We start from the raw sequence: 20,856 nt of genomic DNA on the forward strand, positions 1-20,856 counted from the left end.
GACAATACAATACAGGCACACTAGGGAGTTACAAAGCAGCTTCCACTTTCCCTTTTCTTTTGCTATTCCCGAGATGAAAACAGGGATTTTTTAAATACCAGCTTACACAAAGATCACAAAATATAATTAACAAATAATTAGTTGACACATTGTTGTTACAAATAACAGAGCTTGTTCTCAACATTCTAAATATGACTGGCCCTTACTTTAAAAAAACATAATTAAGTATTAAATTTAAAAGTCCTGTAAGTCATAAAGACCTTATAATTATGGAAATAATAAAATAAAACCATACATGTTGTGTTGTACTTTAACAGAGATGTTAACGCATTCATAAGAAGTCTTCAATAAAACAGCTGACAAAGGATTTAAGTGTGATTTTGGCATTTGTACTCTAATCTTCACACAGTCAAACTTCACTTCTACTCTCATCAGCAAATTTGTGTCAGTGAGACTGTTTAGTTGGCCAAGCACATCAATAAAGATATTCATTAAAAAAAAAACAGGGTGGCATGGTGGCTTAGTGGTTAGCATCCCTGCCTCACAGGGCTAGGGACATGGGTTCAATTCCACTCTCAGGCAACTGTCTGTGTGGAGTTTGCACGTTCTGCCTGTGTTTGTGTGGGTTTCCTCCCACAGTCCATAGATGTGCAGTTTAGGTGGATTGGCAATGTGAAGTTGCCCACAGTGTCCAGGAATGTGCAGGCTAGGGGAGAGTTAAAAAGAAAGAAGCTAGGTGGATGAGCTGTGAGGAAATACAGCATTATAGCTGGGGGGTCATTGGCTGGGTGGGATACTCTGTGGCTGGTTGATGTGGACTCAATGGGCCAAATGGCCTACTTCATGCTGTTGGGAGCCTATTATTCTATGACTGTCAGTAGGAAATTTACAAAATGAAAATATCCCTCATGTTTGCAACCTGCTCACTTCAATAGGAGTTATCTGCTGTTGTCTTTATCTCAATGTTGGCTGTAGTCTCCATGTTTGCCATTGTAGCTGTTAATGGTGTTATGAACAGGTGAGGAAGGGTGAATATGGTTCCCTCTTTTCAACCTCCTCATTTGATCATAGCAATTAAAATTATTTGCTAGCACAATGTGATATCTTAAAATGTAGTTAACTAGTTTACAGAGCTTATTTCCTCAAGGTTTTCTTAATGCAGGAACTGACAATTCTAGTACTTGCTAACCCTGGAAAATAATAAAGGCATGAAGTTAATTTGACACGCACTCAAAATTTAAAGGGGATAGTGTCTTGTACAAAAGGAAGTAAAACGATATACTGTTTGGATCCCTAGTGTTGTTATCTTCATAGTAAAAAAGGACAATTGGTATTCAACATCCACAATCTGATGCTGATGCCTGAGACATTTTGTGGACTAAAAATGGTCTTAAAAAGCGAGAAATACTGACCTTTGTTAAATTGACCAATTTCAATCAAGCTCATGAAGCTATCAGTGAACATTAATCAATACGAGCTGAAATTAACGTCATTACAAACGGCACTGAAACACAGATCTGTATCACCTCAGATGATTTATACCTTTCTGCAAGTTATACATTAGGCTGAAAGTTGACCACAGATCATCCATCTTGAAAAAAGATAATGGAAGTAGACTCTGGAATCCACACGGAACTGTATCCAACAGCTGCTTTTCAGCAGCAGCGCAGAAACAGGGTAACATGGATTTGTAAGCAAGATCTGGTAGATTCTCTCTGTCTCTTTCAATATCAAAGCCGGTGTCCAGTGAAAAAAAAGTGGAAAAATAGCTGTTCACTGAGAACTCAAAGATATCTGATATAACTTTCTCACTGTTGAACAAACAAGATAACAGCTAAACAGTCAATCTCACAGCTCAAAGAATCTTAAAAAAAACCTCAGACTCCAATTGCCTTTACCTTCCTCTGTGTGGTAGACAACCCCCACTTTCTATTTAAACTTAATACCTATGTTTATCTATGTGTTTGATGTCGTGTTTTTCTTTTTCTTTGAGGATAGTAATTAATAAAATTAGTCTTTCTTTCACTCAAGATAACTACATTTTAATTGGAAGTATGATAGCTGCATGCAAAAAGAAATGTTGTGAACAACCAAGGGAGAGTTAAAAAGAAAGAAGCTGATTCTTCCTCCTCACTTGTTTATAATAGTGTCCACAAGGCATTAGGCTTTAACCTGAGACCATGGATGGCTAGCAATGTCTTGGATTAATAGCAGCCATGAATATTGCAAACATTTAAGTTTGTATTGTCCAAATATTTCTCTTCAATTTACATTGTCACGGGGTGTTTTGACCTTCCCGAGAGACAGGGACAGAGAAAGTTGCAAATTCCCACTTCCCAGATCTGCAAAAATTAGTTTCTGGAAATACAAGCTGGTTTTGTGCATTCTGTCTGTGGCAGTTTCTTTAAGTTGGCTAATTATAGGCAATGCTCTATTGCCGGTATGTGAAACTCTGCATAAAGTTAATAAAACAAAATAGGAGATGAAGGTTCTTCATACTGACTGCCTTTGTTCATCTCATGTCAGTTCACCTGGTAAATACATGGTTGAGTGATTGCTGTGGCTGTTGAAGTAAGAGATCATCCATTCTGATTTCAACTGATGAGAGTCCTATGTGCTAAAAGTCAGCTGATGGAATTTGAAAATCGACAGCTGATTTTTTATCACAATCATGACAATGGTGTGTTAATTATGTTGTTAAGATGCACTGGTGAGAGATATTGTTAATTAGAGACTGGCATTGGAGGTGAGGTACTGTTATAGTGTAGTTGTAGTGTCCCTACCTCTGAGCTAAGAGTTCAAGTCCCACTTGCCCCAGAGGTGTATAATAACATCTCTGAACACATTGATTTGAAAAACGTCAGGAACATGAGATGATAGAGTAGTTGTGAGGTTGTTGAGCTGTAATTCTGAAGACCAGATTACTGATTATTTGATGTAAGTTCAAATCCATTATGGCCACCAGTGAATTAAAGTAAATCGCTTCTGCGAAAGAAAGTAAATGCAAATTACTGCTTGACAGAAGCAAAGTGAGGCTTACTGGAGAAGGGGACTCTCCCTTTGTTTGGTTTCGTAGCCAATTCTAGCCTTTCAGCTGACAATTATGGCAGGGGTACATACCAAATGAGAAAAATGTGACCAAAGTATCAAAGTTAGACTCATGAAATGGTGTGAGTCATGTTCTTTTGTCAAAAAAGTAGGTTGAGACTGAGGCATGAATCTGAATCATGAGCAATACAAATTCATGTAGCTGGTGGAATAGACAGCTCATGCTGTTGGGTTGACTAGAGTCAAGGGATGTGATGGATGCCACAAAAGTAGAATGGATTTCACCAATGGAACTAATGTGTCAATGGTCTGTAGTGACACAGTGTTGATGTCCCTACCTCTGAACTGGGAGGCCTGGGTTCAAGTCCTACCTGCTCCTTACGTGTACCATAACATCTCTGAACTGATTGACAAGAAGTGCCTAAGAACTTGTGTGTTGTGTGTCAATGGATGTCAAACTCTTGGCCACAGCCATCTAGATCTTCAACACTGTGGTGCTCAACCCCAACAGAACATGTGTTGTGGTAGATCAAGTTGGTGGTGGACATCATTGCAAAATGACCTCCATTTGGATGGAAGTTAACACTGGCTCCAAAATCTGTCTTGGGAACCGCAATCCCCCAGTGTGAGTGGAAATCCCCTCCCTGCTATTCCACCATGGATAAAAGCCTTTATATATTGGCTGCTGTTGAACATCCTTCACTTCTTGTGCCAGGTTGCAGCACCTCTTTTATTATTTAAACAGGCTACTTCTCAACATTTGATTGAGTTTCAGACATATACTCCTGACCTTTGGGCTCCAGGTAGTCAGATCGAGGACCAGACCACTGCACTGCCGATCTTATGATTGGTCAGCAACACACCCCTGATAAGATCATACAGATCACCAAAGTGTGATCACTCACACCCAATTTTCAAAATACTCAGCAAAACCTCCACTGGAATAACAAACTCCATCCATACATTTCCTGTTTCCCTTCAATAAATGTTGCTGTCAGTTTCTAGCAAAAGTAATTAAATTACATTTTTATTGCATTCCCCACTAATTTAGGATCATGTTTATCTAACCATAGAGCAATGACAGTCTGTTATTCCAATTATTTATTTATAGCAGATTTTTTTCAGCTGCTCTATCAATAATTTTTTACAAATCACCCTTCCCTATTTCAATTGTACATTTATAATGAATGTGATGCTTGTTCATTCATGGATCATTTCAAAGTGCATTTCAAACAAAAGTGTTATAATCAACAACGTTGGTCTTGATGCAGAGGCTGTAACTGATAAGCTCAGATCACAAATTTGTAGCATTGAGTTGTACCATTTGGAAGTACCCTGCTTAGAATGACATGGGGTTGACAGATCTAAGTTGTATTGCTGGGTCTATCTCATCCTCTAGGCCTGGTGTAGGAAACTGCACAAAGCTCCACTTAACAAAATGATGGTTCAGTTTTAAATTGAATAGTGAGCTGTGAGACAGTTGACTATCTGCTTGTATAAAAACAGGATTAAAAATTATGTTTAAGAAGTTCACAGGTGAACTGCCTGAGAACCTTGAAAAGATTGATGAATACTAACTGCAGTTACACTGCAATGAGTGCAAAGGTTAACTCCTGGAGGTGGTCTCACACCACCAAGCTAAGTTTGCTTCAAGAGCCTTCACGCCTGAATTACACACCACAGTTTGCATCAATACAATGCGAAAACCAATTTACACTGATGCAAACTGTGCAGTAGAACTGGTCTGCAAGGTATTTCATTTCAGTAAAGCAACCCATTGAGATATCCTCTCAGTTTGATTTCAAAATAACTTCTCCAGTGTCACAACAGTCTTCCTATTGATTGAAAAGCAATTTAACCACCAAAGGTGTTTCAATTTCTCTGTGGACTATTTTTGGTGATGTGGGTAACACATCTATATTAAATTCCTGTCTGCGCTATTTTAACACATCAGCTTAATGATGGCATTTACATATCACTCAAAGGCATAGAAATCAAATGTGTTAAGCACAATTGAAGAGCTGCACATACAGGATTTTAACCATTTCGCTAATGAGTTGACTTCATTACTTTTTTATGTTTTATATATGCTTTATTGTGCTGTTTCAGCTGCACATGTACATCTAGGGTTCAAAATCAATTTAAAATGTAAGAGCTTCCCTTATCACAAGTCATGCATTATTTCTTCTTCCAGTTTATAAATTGCTCATTTTATCTTCTATACGCTTTATATAGCACTTTGTATGGGCTAGAGGACTGGCGGAGGAATGGGGAGAAGGGGGTGGTGCTGGTGGTGGGATGTTGATGGCATCATGGCATTATCACTAGACTACTAATCAAGAGACTTAGGTATGTTCTAGGGAACTGGATTCAAATCCCAATGTAGCAGATGTTGGTATTTGAATTCAAGGAAAAATTTGGAAATAAGACGCTGATGATGACCATGAAACAGTTGTCAATTGTCAGGGAAAATCTATATGATTCATTAACGTCCTTTAGTGAAGGAAAGTGTCATCCTTACCTTGTCCGGCCTACATGTGACTCCATACCCACAACAATGTAGTTGGCTCTTAACTGCCCTCTGGGCAATAAGTGCTGGCCTAGCCGGTGACACCCACATTTCAGGATTGTATTATAAGCAACCTTGTCAACTCTTACCAAACTATACTTGACTTTTAGTAACAAAAACATCGCTGAAACATATATTACTGTGTTTTTCCCTCTGTCTAATTTCTCATTTATTCATCTAGAGACGCTGACTCATGTTAAGGTATAGTTGTATGCCTGCATTTCATCCTCTGTTAGTCTGCAAAGTACTCATTTTTCATGTGCGAACAGAAGCAGATGGTGTTGGTATTTAAACCTATTGCACATTTTTGCCGAGGCTATTCCTTACCCAGTACATTGTGTGTACTGACACGTGTCACTAGAAAGCATACCTAGATGATCTTCTCCATAGCCCAGGAGCACCATGGTTAATTATGGTACTTCTATCACCACCGTGATAAGCAAAGATAATTGCTGACAATGTGAATCAATCCTGGCACACACTTGGCCTCTATACTTCAATTCTTTAGCAACTGAGCTGCATTCTATTAAGCCTAAATATGTAATATTTCAAACTTTTCACCAGTTATGAACAGCTGCTTCCAAGCAAGTACATACATTAACACATTACAATGCTCTTGGTAGCTTTGGAACAAACTATGGCCAATTATTGTGAGTGTAAAGTGCCTATAAAAATGCACTTTTAGAAACCATTCAAATAAGTTAGTTGCAAACACCAATCTAACACTTCTTGTTCAATGCAGTTTGAAAAGAGCAGAACATATTTGACACCAATTAAATGAAAGGTTTGGATGCTGTGATGCATTTTTATTGATGATTATATTGATTCCGTAAAAATAAAAATTCCATAAAGTTGAGAACTGCCCTGCATGTGGTCTATTTGCTGCTTATGCATGCCCATAAATGTATCAATAAAATTTAAATAAATGGAAAATGCCAGACGCTTCAGAGGCTTAACAATAGCAACAATGACCAAAATTAAATTACTTTATCAAGCAAATGTACTGTAAAAAGAATTGATTGTAATGTGTAAGAAAAAAATAAAGTAATATTGATTAATATAATTTTACATCTGAACTGAAACCTGGTAACTATAGCATCCACTGTAAATGCAGATCTTGAAATTGAGTTTTTGTTTTAGCATTTGTCCCTGCCTGAAATGGAATGAATAGAAAGCAGTTGTACTTTGGCCAGATATTCTTGCAGCAATTGAGAGAACATCAGGTAAGTTAGCACTAGTGCTTGCATCTGCACTATATCTGTGGTTGAGAATCTTTGTCACAGATAGGTCCTCAGCCAATTTAGGTTAATATGTCAGTCAAGATCATCTTACAGCACATTGAGTAGTGAGTTAAAAGGTTGCAGGTTCAAGATCCTTTAAAGAGCTTAAGCATATAATCTAGGCTGACACTTCAATGAAATACTGAATGGCTGTTATATTATCCTTTAGATAAGAAGTTAAACCAAATGCATCTTGAAGATCTGTGGCATTTTTTGAATTAGAAGATGTTTACTCTAATGTTCTGGCCAATGTCCTTCTTTGCACACCATGAGTAAAAATACACTGAGCAGTTGGGAAAGTTTCATTTGTTATTTTACAGTGGAATACAACCGAACTTCATCATAGAATCCCTGCAGTGTGGAAACAGGCCCTTCAGCCCAACAAGTCCACACTGACCCGTCCACCTAATCTACACATCCCTGAACACTATGGGCAATTTAGCATGGCCAATCCACCTAGCACATCTTTGGAATGTGGGAGGAAACCAGAGCACCCAGAGGAAACCCACACACACGCAGGGAGAATGTGCAAACTCCACACAGACAGTTGCCCAGTGGCAGCATCAAACCTGGGACACTGGTGTTGTGAAGCAGCAGTTCTAACCACTGAGTCACCGTGCCGCTCTGACAAAGAACAGTGAGATTCATGAATCAAGTGAACAATATGTTACAACTTTGCAAATATATAAGTTCAAATATGTTTTATTTTTTAATTCTTTCATGGGCATCACTGGCTGGCCAGTATTTATTGCCTGTCCTGAGTTGCCCTTGAGAAGTTGGAAGTGAGCTGCCTTTTTGAACCACTGCAGTTGTGTAAATGAAAGGTTGATGAAATAGTAAGCTGGAAGTGTCTAAAATGATTAACACTTTTATGGACCTATCACAAAACACAGTTGGTCAGCTACCCGTTGGGACACAAACTGTTTGACTGCCCAAAGACTGTAGCGCACTTGTTAAAATTACATGAAATAGTTGAACTCATTTGTTATCATGATAAGAATTATGAGACTAAAGAAAATAACTCAAGTGAATCATTGTTAAAATAGAATCTTCTGAATTCCCTTTTACTAGATCAATTTTTTAAGTGTGAAGAAGGCTTGCAAATGAAATGGGAAAAACACCATTGATGGCCTTTGTGTTGCTATTCACAGAACCAACTTCATTGTGGAGGGCTATTTTGAAAAATATGTTGGTTTGAAAACAAGATCAAACACCTGAAAACACAAAAGGTGCAGGAAGTGTAATTAGTCTGTACTGGAAACAATGGTTATTTGAAAGATTAATGCGGTTTACAATTATACATACCGTTATCGAATACCCAAGAGAGCCCAGATATTGAAAGTCATATGTTTTCAAATTAGACAGTTGACTATTAAGCTCCCTGGAGATTACAATCACAGCACAATTTGGAAAATGGGCAGATGAACATTGAATTGGATTTAATCGAGGGAAATGTAACATTATACTGTGCACATTCTTACTAAAAATAACAAATATGATTACGAACAGTATTAAATTATAAATAAGGTGTCAAGCTAAGTATCAATAGTCAGAATTGAAAAATGTGTTACCACAATGTAGGACAACAATTTCAAAGCCAAACGAACTGTTGGATAACATAATATCTACAGAACATAATTTAAAAATAATGACATTGAAACAGTATTAGGCATGAGTGGCACAACGGTCCACAAGAAGAGTACTTTGTACAATTAGATGCAGGCAGCAAAGATGGACAACAAAGATCTCACAGATAAGGTGGTCACGTGATGAAGAGAGTCTGAATAACTAATTTCTTCCTCAGTGCAAAATTAATTTGTAATATGATTCTGGCTAGTTATTTAGTGTTAGAGCAGGATGTATGAAGTAAATAAGTTAACTGTTACAGAAGATGAAATAAGGAATGTACTTGGGATGGAGGAATCTGGCTCAGCTAAGCAATCAAAGATAATATTTCATGATTGATCTGAGTAGAAAGATATGACTTTGTATAAGAAATGAAAAGACCAGACTGTGTCTTGAAACTGAAGCTGACCTACAAAACAAGACATTCTTTGAACAATTTCCTTTGATTCCAGTGTTCTTAATGTCTTGTCTCCATGTGTTTTATTAAATTAATTTTGAATTATGTTTAAGGATCACGGATCTGGAATATTTGTCTATGAACCTGTTGCTCAGCCAGTTATTTGGTTGTAGCGAGGATCAAGACTTAGGTCCAGCCAACTAACGTTTGTTACCAAAAGATGTACACTTTCTAGCAATGTCTCTGAATGGTGATTGGCAATGAGTAGTATGATGTATTAATTACAGATACTTTCCAATCAACGTGTTCAATGATGTTATTACACACCTCTGAACTAGGTAGATTTAGAACCAAGCCTCCTGGCTCACAGGTAGGGACATTACCACTGAGCCACAACACCAAGCAGATTTGTTAATTGTTTTCATTGACATTAGTGCATTTAGGTGGAAAGCATTAAATGGCTAGTTAGAATCAGAGTCATTGAGATATTCAGCATGGAAACAGACCCTTCGGTCCAACTCATCCATGCTGAGCAGATATTGATCTAGTCCCATTTGCCAGCATTGGACCACATGCTTCTAAACCTGCCTATTCATATTCCCATCCAGATACCTTTTAAATGTTGTAATTGTACCAACCTCCACCACTTCCATACAGCTCATTCCATACATGCACCATTCTCTGCCTGAAAAAGTTGACCCTTAGATCCCTTTTAAGTCTTTACCGTCTCACCTTAAACCTACGCCCTCTAGTTTTGGACTCCCCTACCCTGGGGAAAAGACTTTGGCTATTCAACTTTCAAAACTCCTCATGATTTTATAAACATCTATAAGGTCACTCCTCGGCCTCCAACATTCCAGGGAAAACAGCGCAGCCTGTTCAGCCTTTCTCTATAGCTCAAACCCTCCAACCATCGCAGCATCCTTGTAAATTTTTTCTGAGCCCTTCCAAATTTCACAACATCTTCCCTGTAGCAGGGAGACCAGAACTGAATGTAGTATTCCAAAAGTGGCCTAACCAATGTCCTGTACAGCTGCAACATGACTTCCCAAGTCTTATACTCAATGCATTGACCAGCAAAGGCAAGCATACCTGGGACTCCACTTTCAAGCAACTGTGAACCTGCATTCTAAGGTCTCCTTGTTCGGCAACACTCCCCAGGACCTTACCATTAAGTGTATAAGCCCTGCCCTGATTTGCCGTTCCAAAATACATTACTTGAGCGCATTAAGTGACACTACACATCAGGCTTTTCACAGTCAATGAGAATTGCAGAGCCTGGACAGCATCATCCTTTCTTCCCCCTCCTCCGACCCCAACACAATCAAATTCCAATTTCAACTTTGCAAGTTTGTTTTGAGGATTTTGATACTTGCTACCAGGCCCCTTTAAGGGCTGTCACTTGAACTGGGTTTAAGTAATACACAGAGATATTTCCTGGCCAAGTGGCCATTACTAGATCCAGGCAGCAGTCCACAGAGGTTTTTTTCAGACCTGGCTGCATGTCTCTCTGTCTGCACCCGGGTGTTCCTGGAGAGGAAGCATGCAGAGTCCACTGGTATACTTGAGGCTTTCTGTTACAATGGCTGGAGATTCCTTTTACTCATTCACGGGGTGTGGGTTTTGCGTGCTAGGCCAGAATTTCTTAGCCATTCCTAATTGTCCTTGAGAAGGTGATGGTGAGCTGGCTTATTAAACTGCTTCACTCCTTGGGACATAATGGCAACTACAGTATTGACAGCATGGGAGTTCCAAGATTTTGACACAGTAACAGTGAAGGAACGGCGGTATAGACCCAAATCATGATGGTATGTGGCTTGGAGGTGGCAAGGGGGAGGGATCTTGCAGGTGTTCCCATGCGTCTGGTGCCCTTTTCCTTCTTGGAAGATGCTGTTTGAAGAAGGCTTGATGAATTATTGCAGTGCATCTGGTAGACAGCACACTGCTGCCATTATTAATTGATGGTGAAGTGAGTGAGTACTGAATGTGTTGGATGGGCTGCTCAATCAAATGGACTGCTTTGTCCCATAACTTTAAAACATGCCATCCCATAATTCTAAAAACTATTTGTTACTGTTAGGATAAATATAAACTTACAAGAAGCTTCAATTACATTGGATTTATATTTTTTCAATTTTGCTTTTTTCTGCTTCAACTTCTTTACTTCCATTTTGAAAGTGTAGTTTCCTGAAATCTGAATAGCTTTGTAAATATCTTTGTAAATAAAACCTTATTTAATGCTAAGCTATTTCATGCACTCCTGAAGAGCAGCTTCTCACCACACAATAAATTATTTTTCATGCTGAGCCATTCCCTGTGCACCACGCTCTTTTTAAACTTCCTGCTTCCTTTTTCACAGATAACACAGTGTGGAGCTGGAGGAGCACAGCAGGCCAGGCAGCATCAGAGGAGCAGGAAAGTTGATGTTTCTTCTGAAGAAGGTCCCATTCTGAAACATCAGCTTTCCTGTTCCTCTGATGCTGCCTGACCTGCTGTGCTCCTCCAGCTCCACACTGTATTATGTCTGACTCCAGCATCGGCAGTTCTAACCATCTCTGCTTCCTCTTTCAATACTGTTTTCAGAATGAAGCCACTCTCCACCCTTTGTTCTCTTTTTAAACGTACAGCGTCCTTTTTCAGCAGATGTTCCAAATGAAGCCATTCCCCACTCCCCATGTTCTTTTAAAACTTGTTGCTAACTCTTTTCAGCAGTGTTCAGTATTAAGCCACTCCCTGAACACCACACTGTTTTTACAATTGCTGCCTCCTCTTTGAGCACTGTATTCCTAATGAAGCTACTGTCATTCACCAAGCTCTTTTTAACCTTGCTTCCTCCTCTTTGAGCACTGTATTCAGTACTAAGCCACTCCCTACTTTTTGCTCTCTTTTAAAACTTGCTTTCTTCCCTTTCAGCACTGTGCTCAGAATTAAGCCGCACCCCACTGTCTATGTTACTTTTAAATTTGCTGCTTTCTCTAAAAGCTGTGTTCAGAATGAAGTCACTCCTCAGTCTTTTTTTTCTGAAGAAGGGTCCAGACCTGAAACGTCAGCTTTCCTGCTCTTCTGATGCTGCTTGGCCTGCTGTGTTCATCCAGCTCTGCACCTTGTTAACTCCTCAGTATTTGTTCTCTTTTTAAACTGGCTGCTTCATCTCTTTGCACAGTGTTCTGAATGAAGGCACTCCCCATTCTCCATGCTCCATGCTCTTTATAAACTTGCTGCCTCATCTCTTAGCACTATGTTCTGAATGAAGCCACACCACTCTCCAGGCTTTTTTGCAATTTTGCTGCCTCACCTCTAGGTGCTATGCTCTGAATGAAGCCGCTCTTTTAATCTTGTTGTCTTCTCTCTTGGTGCTGAGTTCAGAAGCCTTGTCTCTCGGCATTGCTTTCTGTTCTAAAGTGTCTGAAGAGACACTTACTGACAGTGGAGGTGAGTGTAGTTAGGAGATGTATCCCTGTAATGTTTCAATGTGAATAAATTTAGCCAAGTAAAGAATGGCTTTGGATTTGTCCATCACCATCTGATTAGGAGGAAAAATTGATGGATTTGCACCGGGTAGCCCAGGGAGGGCAACTGAAGACCAATGTTTCTTTGCCAGTTTTTTTTGTGTGGAAGAAATGCCATTATAATTGGGGTAGTTAGAGATATTTAGTAGTTAATTATGAGGAATTCCACTCCTATTACATCATCAAGACACCAGCGACTAAGAAATCACACACAAGACATTGATTCAGAATCATTAATTAACGTTTATCTGAGATATATCAGCACTGGTATCAAGATCAATAATAATTTGATAAGCAAGTTACTTAATTAATCTTTGTGAAATTTCTCAGAATATGCTTAGCTTCTTGGATAAATTGTGAACACTGAGAACAAGATTTCTTCTACAATTGTACAAAAATAACATTGATCTGGCAAATCAAACATCATATCCTAACCTTAAGAATGAAAGGTAACACAATGTGCCTTTTGGAGTCTATGCATTCAGTGTCTGTTTTAAATTGAGTGCACCATAACCAAGTATAAGACACCCTGGTGAAAATTACATAAATGATATGAAACTATGCACATTGATTTAGTGTATTTCAAGCAGAAACAAAATAATCTGAACATTATTTAAATAAAGTTTATAGTCGGAGTCTTATTGTTTTGCATATGTGATCTGTAAAGCTCTTGGTGGCAGCATGGAGAAGGTTTCTGAAGTGATATTGCATCGTCTGTGAATAGCAATGTGTTTTAAAAGTAGCTCTGGAAGCATACAATGAAGCAGATGTGATAATTTGTCAAGAGGGCCTAAGGCAGTAGAAACTAAATGTAGTTTGTACCATTCCTGGAGGTTTCAATAATAATATGACAGGAAAACTCATAGATTAAGTAACTGAAATGATGAATGTCAAGTAGAATTTAATGTGAAGAAATGTAAAGTAATATATAGGGTCCTATAATGTAGATCCAGTGCAAAATTGCCAGACCATCACTTCACAACCTCATTTTCTTTACCCATGCCTAAATGAATTGACATTGTAAAATTTAGCAAAATAATTCCATTATATTTTTCACACTAAGAATACCATTGGCACAAGCGAAGACTGAATGTTAGGTTTCAGTAACAATCAAAAGACTGCTATCTCTGCTGAGAATGTCCCCAGTTCTTTTTTGCAATGTGGAATGCTACATTTCTATTGGAAAACTAGTTATTAGTTATCTTTTGACTTCTTGTAAAGTTTACTGTGTGTTGGAAGCTGGCTGACCAAAAGATACATAATGGACCTGAGGTCTGCAATCCCATTAGTAGGAGCTGTCATCACTGAGACAAAAGCGAACCTCAGGTACCAAGAATCACATTAATAGATATTTGGATATAATTTTTATCTAGCCTAACCAGGCAACTGAAGGTATTAGATCTGATCAACTTTGCTTTTGACAGTCTGCTTCATTTTACTTGAAACTGAAAATGAGCATTTGGCTCAATCCCACTACGGGAAGGGGAGACGTTGGATTAAAACTTCCTCATTCATTCTGAAGCAACACATGATTCTAAAAAGTGCATTAAGAAATAGGCTAAATCAGATATGGTAGTTGATCAAAGCAGGGTAATAATTAAAATAGAAAAAGTAAATTCTGTTGTAAAAGAAGATAAAACAAAATAACCGTATATATGTAAATTTTTTACCAAGTACATCTGTCAGACATTGCACTTCAAATACCATACTTATGCTCCAGATAATAGGTTGACCTCTCCATAATGAGATGATGTAAGAAGCTCTCCACCTCATGGAATTGCCAACAATATCAATTTAAGTAGTTCCATCCTGTGCATATTTATAGCGTCTTTCCATGGTGCATGTATAAGCAGTTGCCTTAAAACTCTGAATACAACAGCATACGTTGATGTAGCATTTTTAGTGTTCTAAATGTTCTGTTATCAGCTGAGCGTCACAAATACGCTGCAGGCTCCAGTTTACTATGAGAAATGACATAAACAGACACACCTTACTTCATTAGTGAGACAATTTTCTTTTCCTTCATTTCTCTGCCTGAAGGCAGCATAGTGATTGGAATGAGGTCAGCCAGGTGGGATCATAGAATATGACTTAAAAACCAAAAAAAACCCTGCAAATACTGTAAATCAGGAACAAAATTAGAAGTTGGTGGAAAAGCTCAGCAGGCCTGGTAGCATCTGTGGAGAAAAATCGGAGTTAACATTTCAGGCCCGGTTCTGAGGAAGGGTCACCAGACCTGAAACGTTAACTCTGATTTTTCTTCACAGATACTGCCAGAACTGCTGAGCTTTGCCAGCAACTTCTGTTTTTGCTCGTGATAGAATATGAGTTCCCTGATTGGGGCTGTTAATCTGGTCCAGTCAGACTTGGTAACAGGATACCGACTTCTGTGGAGTTATTTCAGGCAGATACAACCCACACCAATACAACCTTCACCAGGGCAGATCTCGAATCCACCATGGCCAGAACGAGAAACTGTTGGCACTAATCTGTTCCAACTAATCCTTCAAGGAATCTAAGTTGCTGTGACAACATGCATGGTGTAGTCTGGAGGCATGAATAGTGGCGCAGGTGATGCAGGCAGCTTCAACTTTCCTTCCTTCACAGGGCTAACCACTCTTAGCAGCTGCCATTGGCATACGTGAGAAGGATTTGCCGCATTATATGCACATCTTCCTTAGCCATCAATTCCTGCAGTGGATCTTAACCCAAAGGTTCTGGCTCAGAGGTCAGATGGTACCCATTGCACCACAAGACATCTGGGGACAATATCCTGCATGTAATTGTTCCTGCATTTGTATTATCTTCCTTCTGAAAATATGTTGAGGCAGAAGCATGACTCAATAAGGGACAATGAAATTCTTGCATTTTTATTCACTAAATTAATTTTACTTGAAAATGGGTTTACTAGTTTGACTTTCTCTCCTTCTAGCCAAGTGCAGCTCTGAAACATATCCAGTAAGATAACTTTAATATCTTGTTAGAACAGTATTACAGTTATCAGATAATGCATTACTTTGGCCTAAACAAGATTAGCCAGATGTATTCATTCAAGAATTACATTCAGCATAAATATGAAGCTTATGGGAACTTGTGAACATTATTGTTATCTTTCCTTGTGAAATAAAATACTCATTTTGATATATATCTGATCCAAATTGTCTTGAGTCTGTAAAATGCTAAATGTAATTCCATTGTCTAAACCCTTCACAATACTCATGTCAAGAGCTCCACAGTGATCACATTTTTAATCAAAGCTTCAGTTCAGACTTTGTAAGCCGGCAGTGCTTCAAAAATCTGGAGAGCTATATGCATTCTTCAATCATGGAATATTCATAGGAGGATAGATTACATTACAAAGTTAAAGCGCAGGAAAAGTATGTTTGAGGGCTCTAGTATCGATGAAACATCTTCCCAATTCTGATTAAGCAATGCATACACAATAATTTCAAAATCTCAACCAAAAAGCAACGTATGTTCAGGATTGTATGCTATAAATTCTCCAAGTTTTAACATGCCGTAAGAGGAAAAAACAACTGTGTTGTCTCTAATGTATATTTTATAGACAAGAAATGGTGAAAGTTTCACAAGTAGTCTCCCAGAATACAAGGGTTATAGAAAGAATACATTGTTAATGGTCTTAGTGCAGTTTGAAGATCATAGTATTGGTGCTGTGAAACCCTCAGTTACAAGCAAATTAGAGAAGCAAGTGATACAATTGAATGATTTAATTTACACATATTCAATTGTAATCAAACCACACATCCAGTTGTGGAAAAGAATCAGGGTATAGTTTGTCAAGTCCCAAGTTTGGGGTTTTTCTGGCACAGTGTTAGTATTCTACCTTTGGGCTAGGAGGCTTGGGCTTAAGTCCCACCTACTCCAGAGGTGTGCAAGAATATCTCTGAACTGCTTTATTATAAAACGTCTATTTTGTTCAATCAAAAAACTTAAGAACTAATAATTCCCTAAGTGAGAGAAAAGAGTAAAAAACATATTGTTTTTCATTTTAAAATTATGACAACCAATGATTTAAATCAAAACATTTAATTAAGCAATGTGTTATGTGTAAAACTTTCAAGAGAGGAAGCTAAAAATTGATTAGACAGGCAGTGAAACATTTAATAGGATGTTCTTGAGCTGAAATAAATCAATCCTTCTTCAATTTTATTTAGGAGTTTCCCAGTAAAAGCCTTTAATACTTTAAGCATTATTTAATAATTCCAGTTCATGGGCATAGATTTTGTTAATGATGCCTCCACATTCAGTGTTAAACTGTCAGTAGTGACTGTTTGATGGCCCCAAAAATTTGATATAAAATTGCAGGGAATTAATTATGAGAATGAAGTTGCTGATCATTGTTCAATTGTCACAAATACTTCATTTACACAATCCTGAATTTTTATGCTGTTACAGTGTGTAACAACATATTTGACACAGCAATTTTGTAATATTGACAGTAATAAGAAGGGATTGTGGAATAGATTCAATGGGATTATGAGAAACTATGTTTGAAATAATTATATGGGTTAGAGAAGTTGCAATTTTGGAACTGGCTGCCTCAGAAAGTCGTGGAGGTGAGGTCAATAAATATTTTAAGGTGAAGGTTGGTAGATTCTTGTCAGACAAAGGAATCAAAGATTACCAGGAGTGGATGGGAATATGGAATTTGGAACATAAATGGATCAGCCATGATTTTAATGAATGACAGAGCAGGTTTGGCCATTTGTATGTTCGTATGTATGTATCTTCAAGTCATGATGAGTAGAGTGTGGTTTGGGGCACAATGAGAATTTAGGGCAAGCATTCCAGAGACTAGTTATATTGCATGTTGTGGGAAGCACAATACATTAAACAGGTTTGTAGTTTAAGAGTAGGGAAGTAGTTCATGACATGATATGGAGGGGGTAGAGTGGTTGTCTTATGAGCAAAGGCTAAACCCACTGGAACTGTACTCACTGGAGTTTAGAAGAATGAAAGATGATCTCATTTAAAAAAACACAGGATTCTTAAGAGGCTTGACAGGGTAAATGCTGAGAAGATGTTTCCCCTCATGGGAGAGTCTAGGACCTGACCGCATAGTCTCAGAATAAAGGGACACCAATTTAAGATTGAGATGAGGAAGAATTTCTTGTCAGAATGTTTTTTAAACTCTCTACCACAGAGACCTGTGGGGACAGCGTCCTTGTATATATTTAAGGCCGAGGTAGATACTTGATCAGTGAGGGAATCGAGGGTTATGGGGAAGAATCAGAGAGTGAACATGAGGAATGTCAGACCAGCCGTGATCCTATTGAATGGCAGAGCAGGCTCGAGGGGCTGAAAGGCCTACCCCTGTTCCTGTTTCTTCTGGTCATGTACATGGACAGGCATTCATTAAAGATGGTCAATGAGCAAACTTTTAGAACATGAAGATGCATATACTTTTATGTTCTGGTGATATAGTTCATAATCTGGTGATATTGTTCATATTTGGGTGATAACTTGCAGCTGTCTGAAACTTATTGTTTGAAAAACCTTTGTGAACAACATGATCCAGGCAAGGTTTTTTTTACAGTTAAGGAGTATTCCACATTTGTGTTTCTTTTTAAAAAAAGAACAGAAAGGAATAACTCTTTGATAGAACGAAGTGGAGGAGGAATGGAGGACACCAATAAAGCATCAAAGAATGATTGATGTACATAAGGATGACTGTTTCCACAAAATATACTCAAATTGATGCAGGAGAAAAAAAAAATGATGAATGTTGACCTGAGTTAGCACGGTGACCTCTCTAGATTAAGTCACTTCTGTCATGATGCTGGAATAATATTCAGTTTATAATAAATCAATAACATAATGCTTCACTTCCATTAGATTGCATTAGGAACTGAGAGAAAAGCAGTAGTACAGAGACAGCTCGATGTCACTTCTCATGAGCTCTTTCTATACAATGTGCGGGTTAATTCACTCGTCCCCACTAAACAAAACTAACATATTATTAAATTCACCTTCAAAGCTGGATACACTTTCCCGTGCTTTCGACATCCCGTTCTTTTCCTTTTTGTTTGTACTACGGGACGTTTTGTCTCCACGGAGGGCTCGGGGTCGGTTGTTTTCGTGTTTGGTGTCACCCTAAGCCGGTTTGGGGGTGGTTAACCCGGTGGGCTAAGGGTTCGCCTTTTTCCCCCCAGAGCGACCCTCCCTCTTGCGGCTGTCGGACTGGGCCGGGAGCTCTCCACTTGAGCCGGGCTTCGAGCTGGAGATAAAATACTTGCTTGTACTTGCCTCGATCACCTGCCAGTGCACGGTTCAGTCGGACGGTGCTGCACACAGCTCGGGGACCGGGTACAAACCAGTATTTCATTGAGAATTGTAGAGAGTGAATAACGGTGAAGCTCGGCTGGCAAGAATAACAGAAGAGACAATAAACGCGCACCTTAGGAAAGCCTCTCATTCAACTTTCTAAATGGTTAGCACTTAGATATTAAACAAAATCGAACGGATGCTGTTATAAAAAAAAGGAAAGCCGAAGTATTTTCACATGATTACAAACATAAGCGAAGATTGGGAACTTGAAACGTCAGTTCAAATAAGAGTCTTTATACGATAGCATTGTATTAAATTGTTTTAAACTCCAATTCCTTGCTGGCTATTCATATTATTATTTATTTATGTTTGTTAATCCCAAACTGAGGGTAGTGGGTGCCCGCTTTGTGAACACTGCTCAGGGATGGGTTGGTGCTTTGAGCTATGTGTTGGCAGCTGAAGATGGCAGGACTGAAAAAAAAAAGGCAGAGAGGGCTGGGGAAACTGAGCGGCGGTTTCAGTATAGGGAGAAAGAGGGGAAATACAAGAAGAGTCAAAACTCGGAATGTTAACTCTATTTCTCTCTCCGCGGACCTGCTAAGTTTCTCCAGGCTTTCTGAGAAGCAGATTATACCCCTAGTTGAGAACGGTGATCTAACGTGGTCACTCTTTCTCCAAACCACATCCCCCCCCAACACCACTCCACCCGCTCCCCCCCCCCCCCGCTTCTCCAGACCTCCTGCTAGCCCCTTTTCCCGGGGCTACTTCCCGGCCCTGAAGAGCTGAGGTCTCTCCGGGTCTCCATCCCCGATCAGGCCGGCAGACAGCTCCTGGCCTCCCGCTGTAAGAGAGACTGACTCTCCTCCCCGGACCAACCCACCCACCTCCGCCTCCAGCTGCCTGGTTGGTGGTTGGAGCTGTCAATCTGAGAGTCGCTACAATCACAGGCGAGGCTGGAGCCGAGTATTTTAATCCTATGGCCCCTACACAGACATGACATTTTTGGTGCTGTGTGCCAAACCTTTGAATTTCCAGGAACTCGTGTCCAAACCGTGTGCGCGCATCAGAGGCAGAGGGGACAGAGAGAGAGAGGCAGCTGGCTGTGTAGGGGAGACAGAAAGAGACAGAGAGAAAGAAAGAGACAGCCCTTTCCTGCTACAATCTATGGGGTGGGGGGAGTTGGGGATGGCAACGGACTGGATGTGTTACAACACTGTGGCTGTCTCCATTGCTTTAGCGCCGAGTCTGTGGGAATGATGCGTTTGTTGTGAGCACTGTCCACGTCTCCATCCTGATTCCGCCAACCTCCACCCCCCAACCAACCCCCAATCCCATCCTAGTCTTGTTTGTCTGTTTTGTAGGTGAGTGTTGGAGGGGGGAAATTCTTCAGCCCAAAAGCCGTCCCCTGAATATGGCAACGCGTGGAGATGTGAATTTCGAGTGAGTGAGTGAAAAGAAATATCAAAAGAGAGAGAGGGAGAGAGTGGGTGGTGGGGAGAAAAGCGTGCTGCAACCGCCTAGCAAACAGGGCTTTGACAAAATGCACCCATCCTTGAAGGATCACTAGATTTTACTCGGAAGAATTAACTGCGTCGTGTGCAGATAGAAAGGAACATTGAAATAACCCACAGCGCCGAGATAAATTCTTGTGGGCTTTTGTTTTTGATGTTGTTGTTGCTCTCCTGTGATCATTTCCGAGCCATGTTACTGGACGGGTGAATGTGTGGTCTGCAATTTCCGCCGATGCTTTGGGACTTGAGGGTTATTCCGCACCGTGCCACACATTTGCCATTTTAACTCACGGACTAGTTGCAAAACCAAACAACCGAGGAATGTGGAAATATCAGAGAAAGCGATACTTTGGTATTCTGTCAGCGCCGGTAGTGTTGGTGGCCGTAGTCTGCTGTGCCCAGAGGTAAGACTCCTCCAATGTGCAAGCGAGCGGCGGATCCTGTGCTTGAGTGTGATGTTTGCAATGGACAAAAAAAACACTTTCTGTCCTCCACCTTGTGTTTTGTGTTTCGTTTCCAGCGTCAATGAGCCCGGGAACATGTCGTTTGTGAAGGAGACAGTGGATAACCTGCTGAGGGGCTATGACATTCGCCTAAGACCGGATTTTGGAGGTAGGCATTCTGTGTT

General features: G+C 39.6%; 1 protein-coding gene across 1 annotated transcript in view; it reads left to right on the forward strand.

Annotated features, from left to right (window-relative positions):
- Nucleotides 1-20,309: 20,309 nt before the first annotated feature.
- Nucleotides 20,310-20,856, forward strand: part of gabrb3 (gamma-aminobutyric acid type A receptor subunit beta3) — a 286,937-nt gene continuing 286,390 nt past the window's right edge. Inside the window, exons 1-2 of the mRNA XM_048598034.1 lie at nucleotides 20,310-20,632; nucleotides 20,749-20,840. Coding sequence (XP_048453991.1) covers nucleotides 20,550-20,632; nucleotides 20,749-20,840 — 175 coding nt within the window. The 5' untranslated portion in view covers nucleotides 20,310-20,549. The remainder of the gene's footprint in view (nucleotides 20,633-20,748; nucleotides 20,841-20,856) is intronic.

The sequence above is a fragment of the Rhincodon typus genome, chromosome 6, assembly GCF_021869965.1.
Source record: "Rhincodon typus isolate 14 chromosome 6, sRhiTyp1.1, whole genome shotgun sequence".
In the NCBI taxonomy this organism is placed as follows: Eukaryota; Metazoa; Chordata; class Chondrichthyes; order Orectolobiformes; family Rhincodontidae; genus Rhincodon; species Rhincodon typus.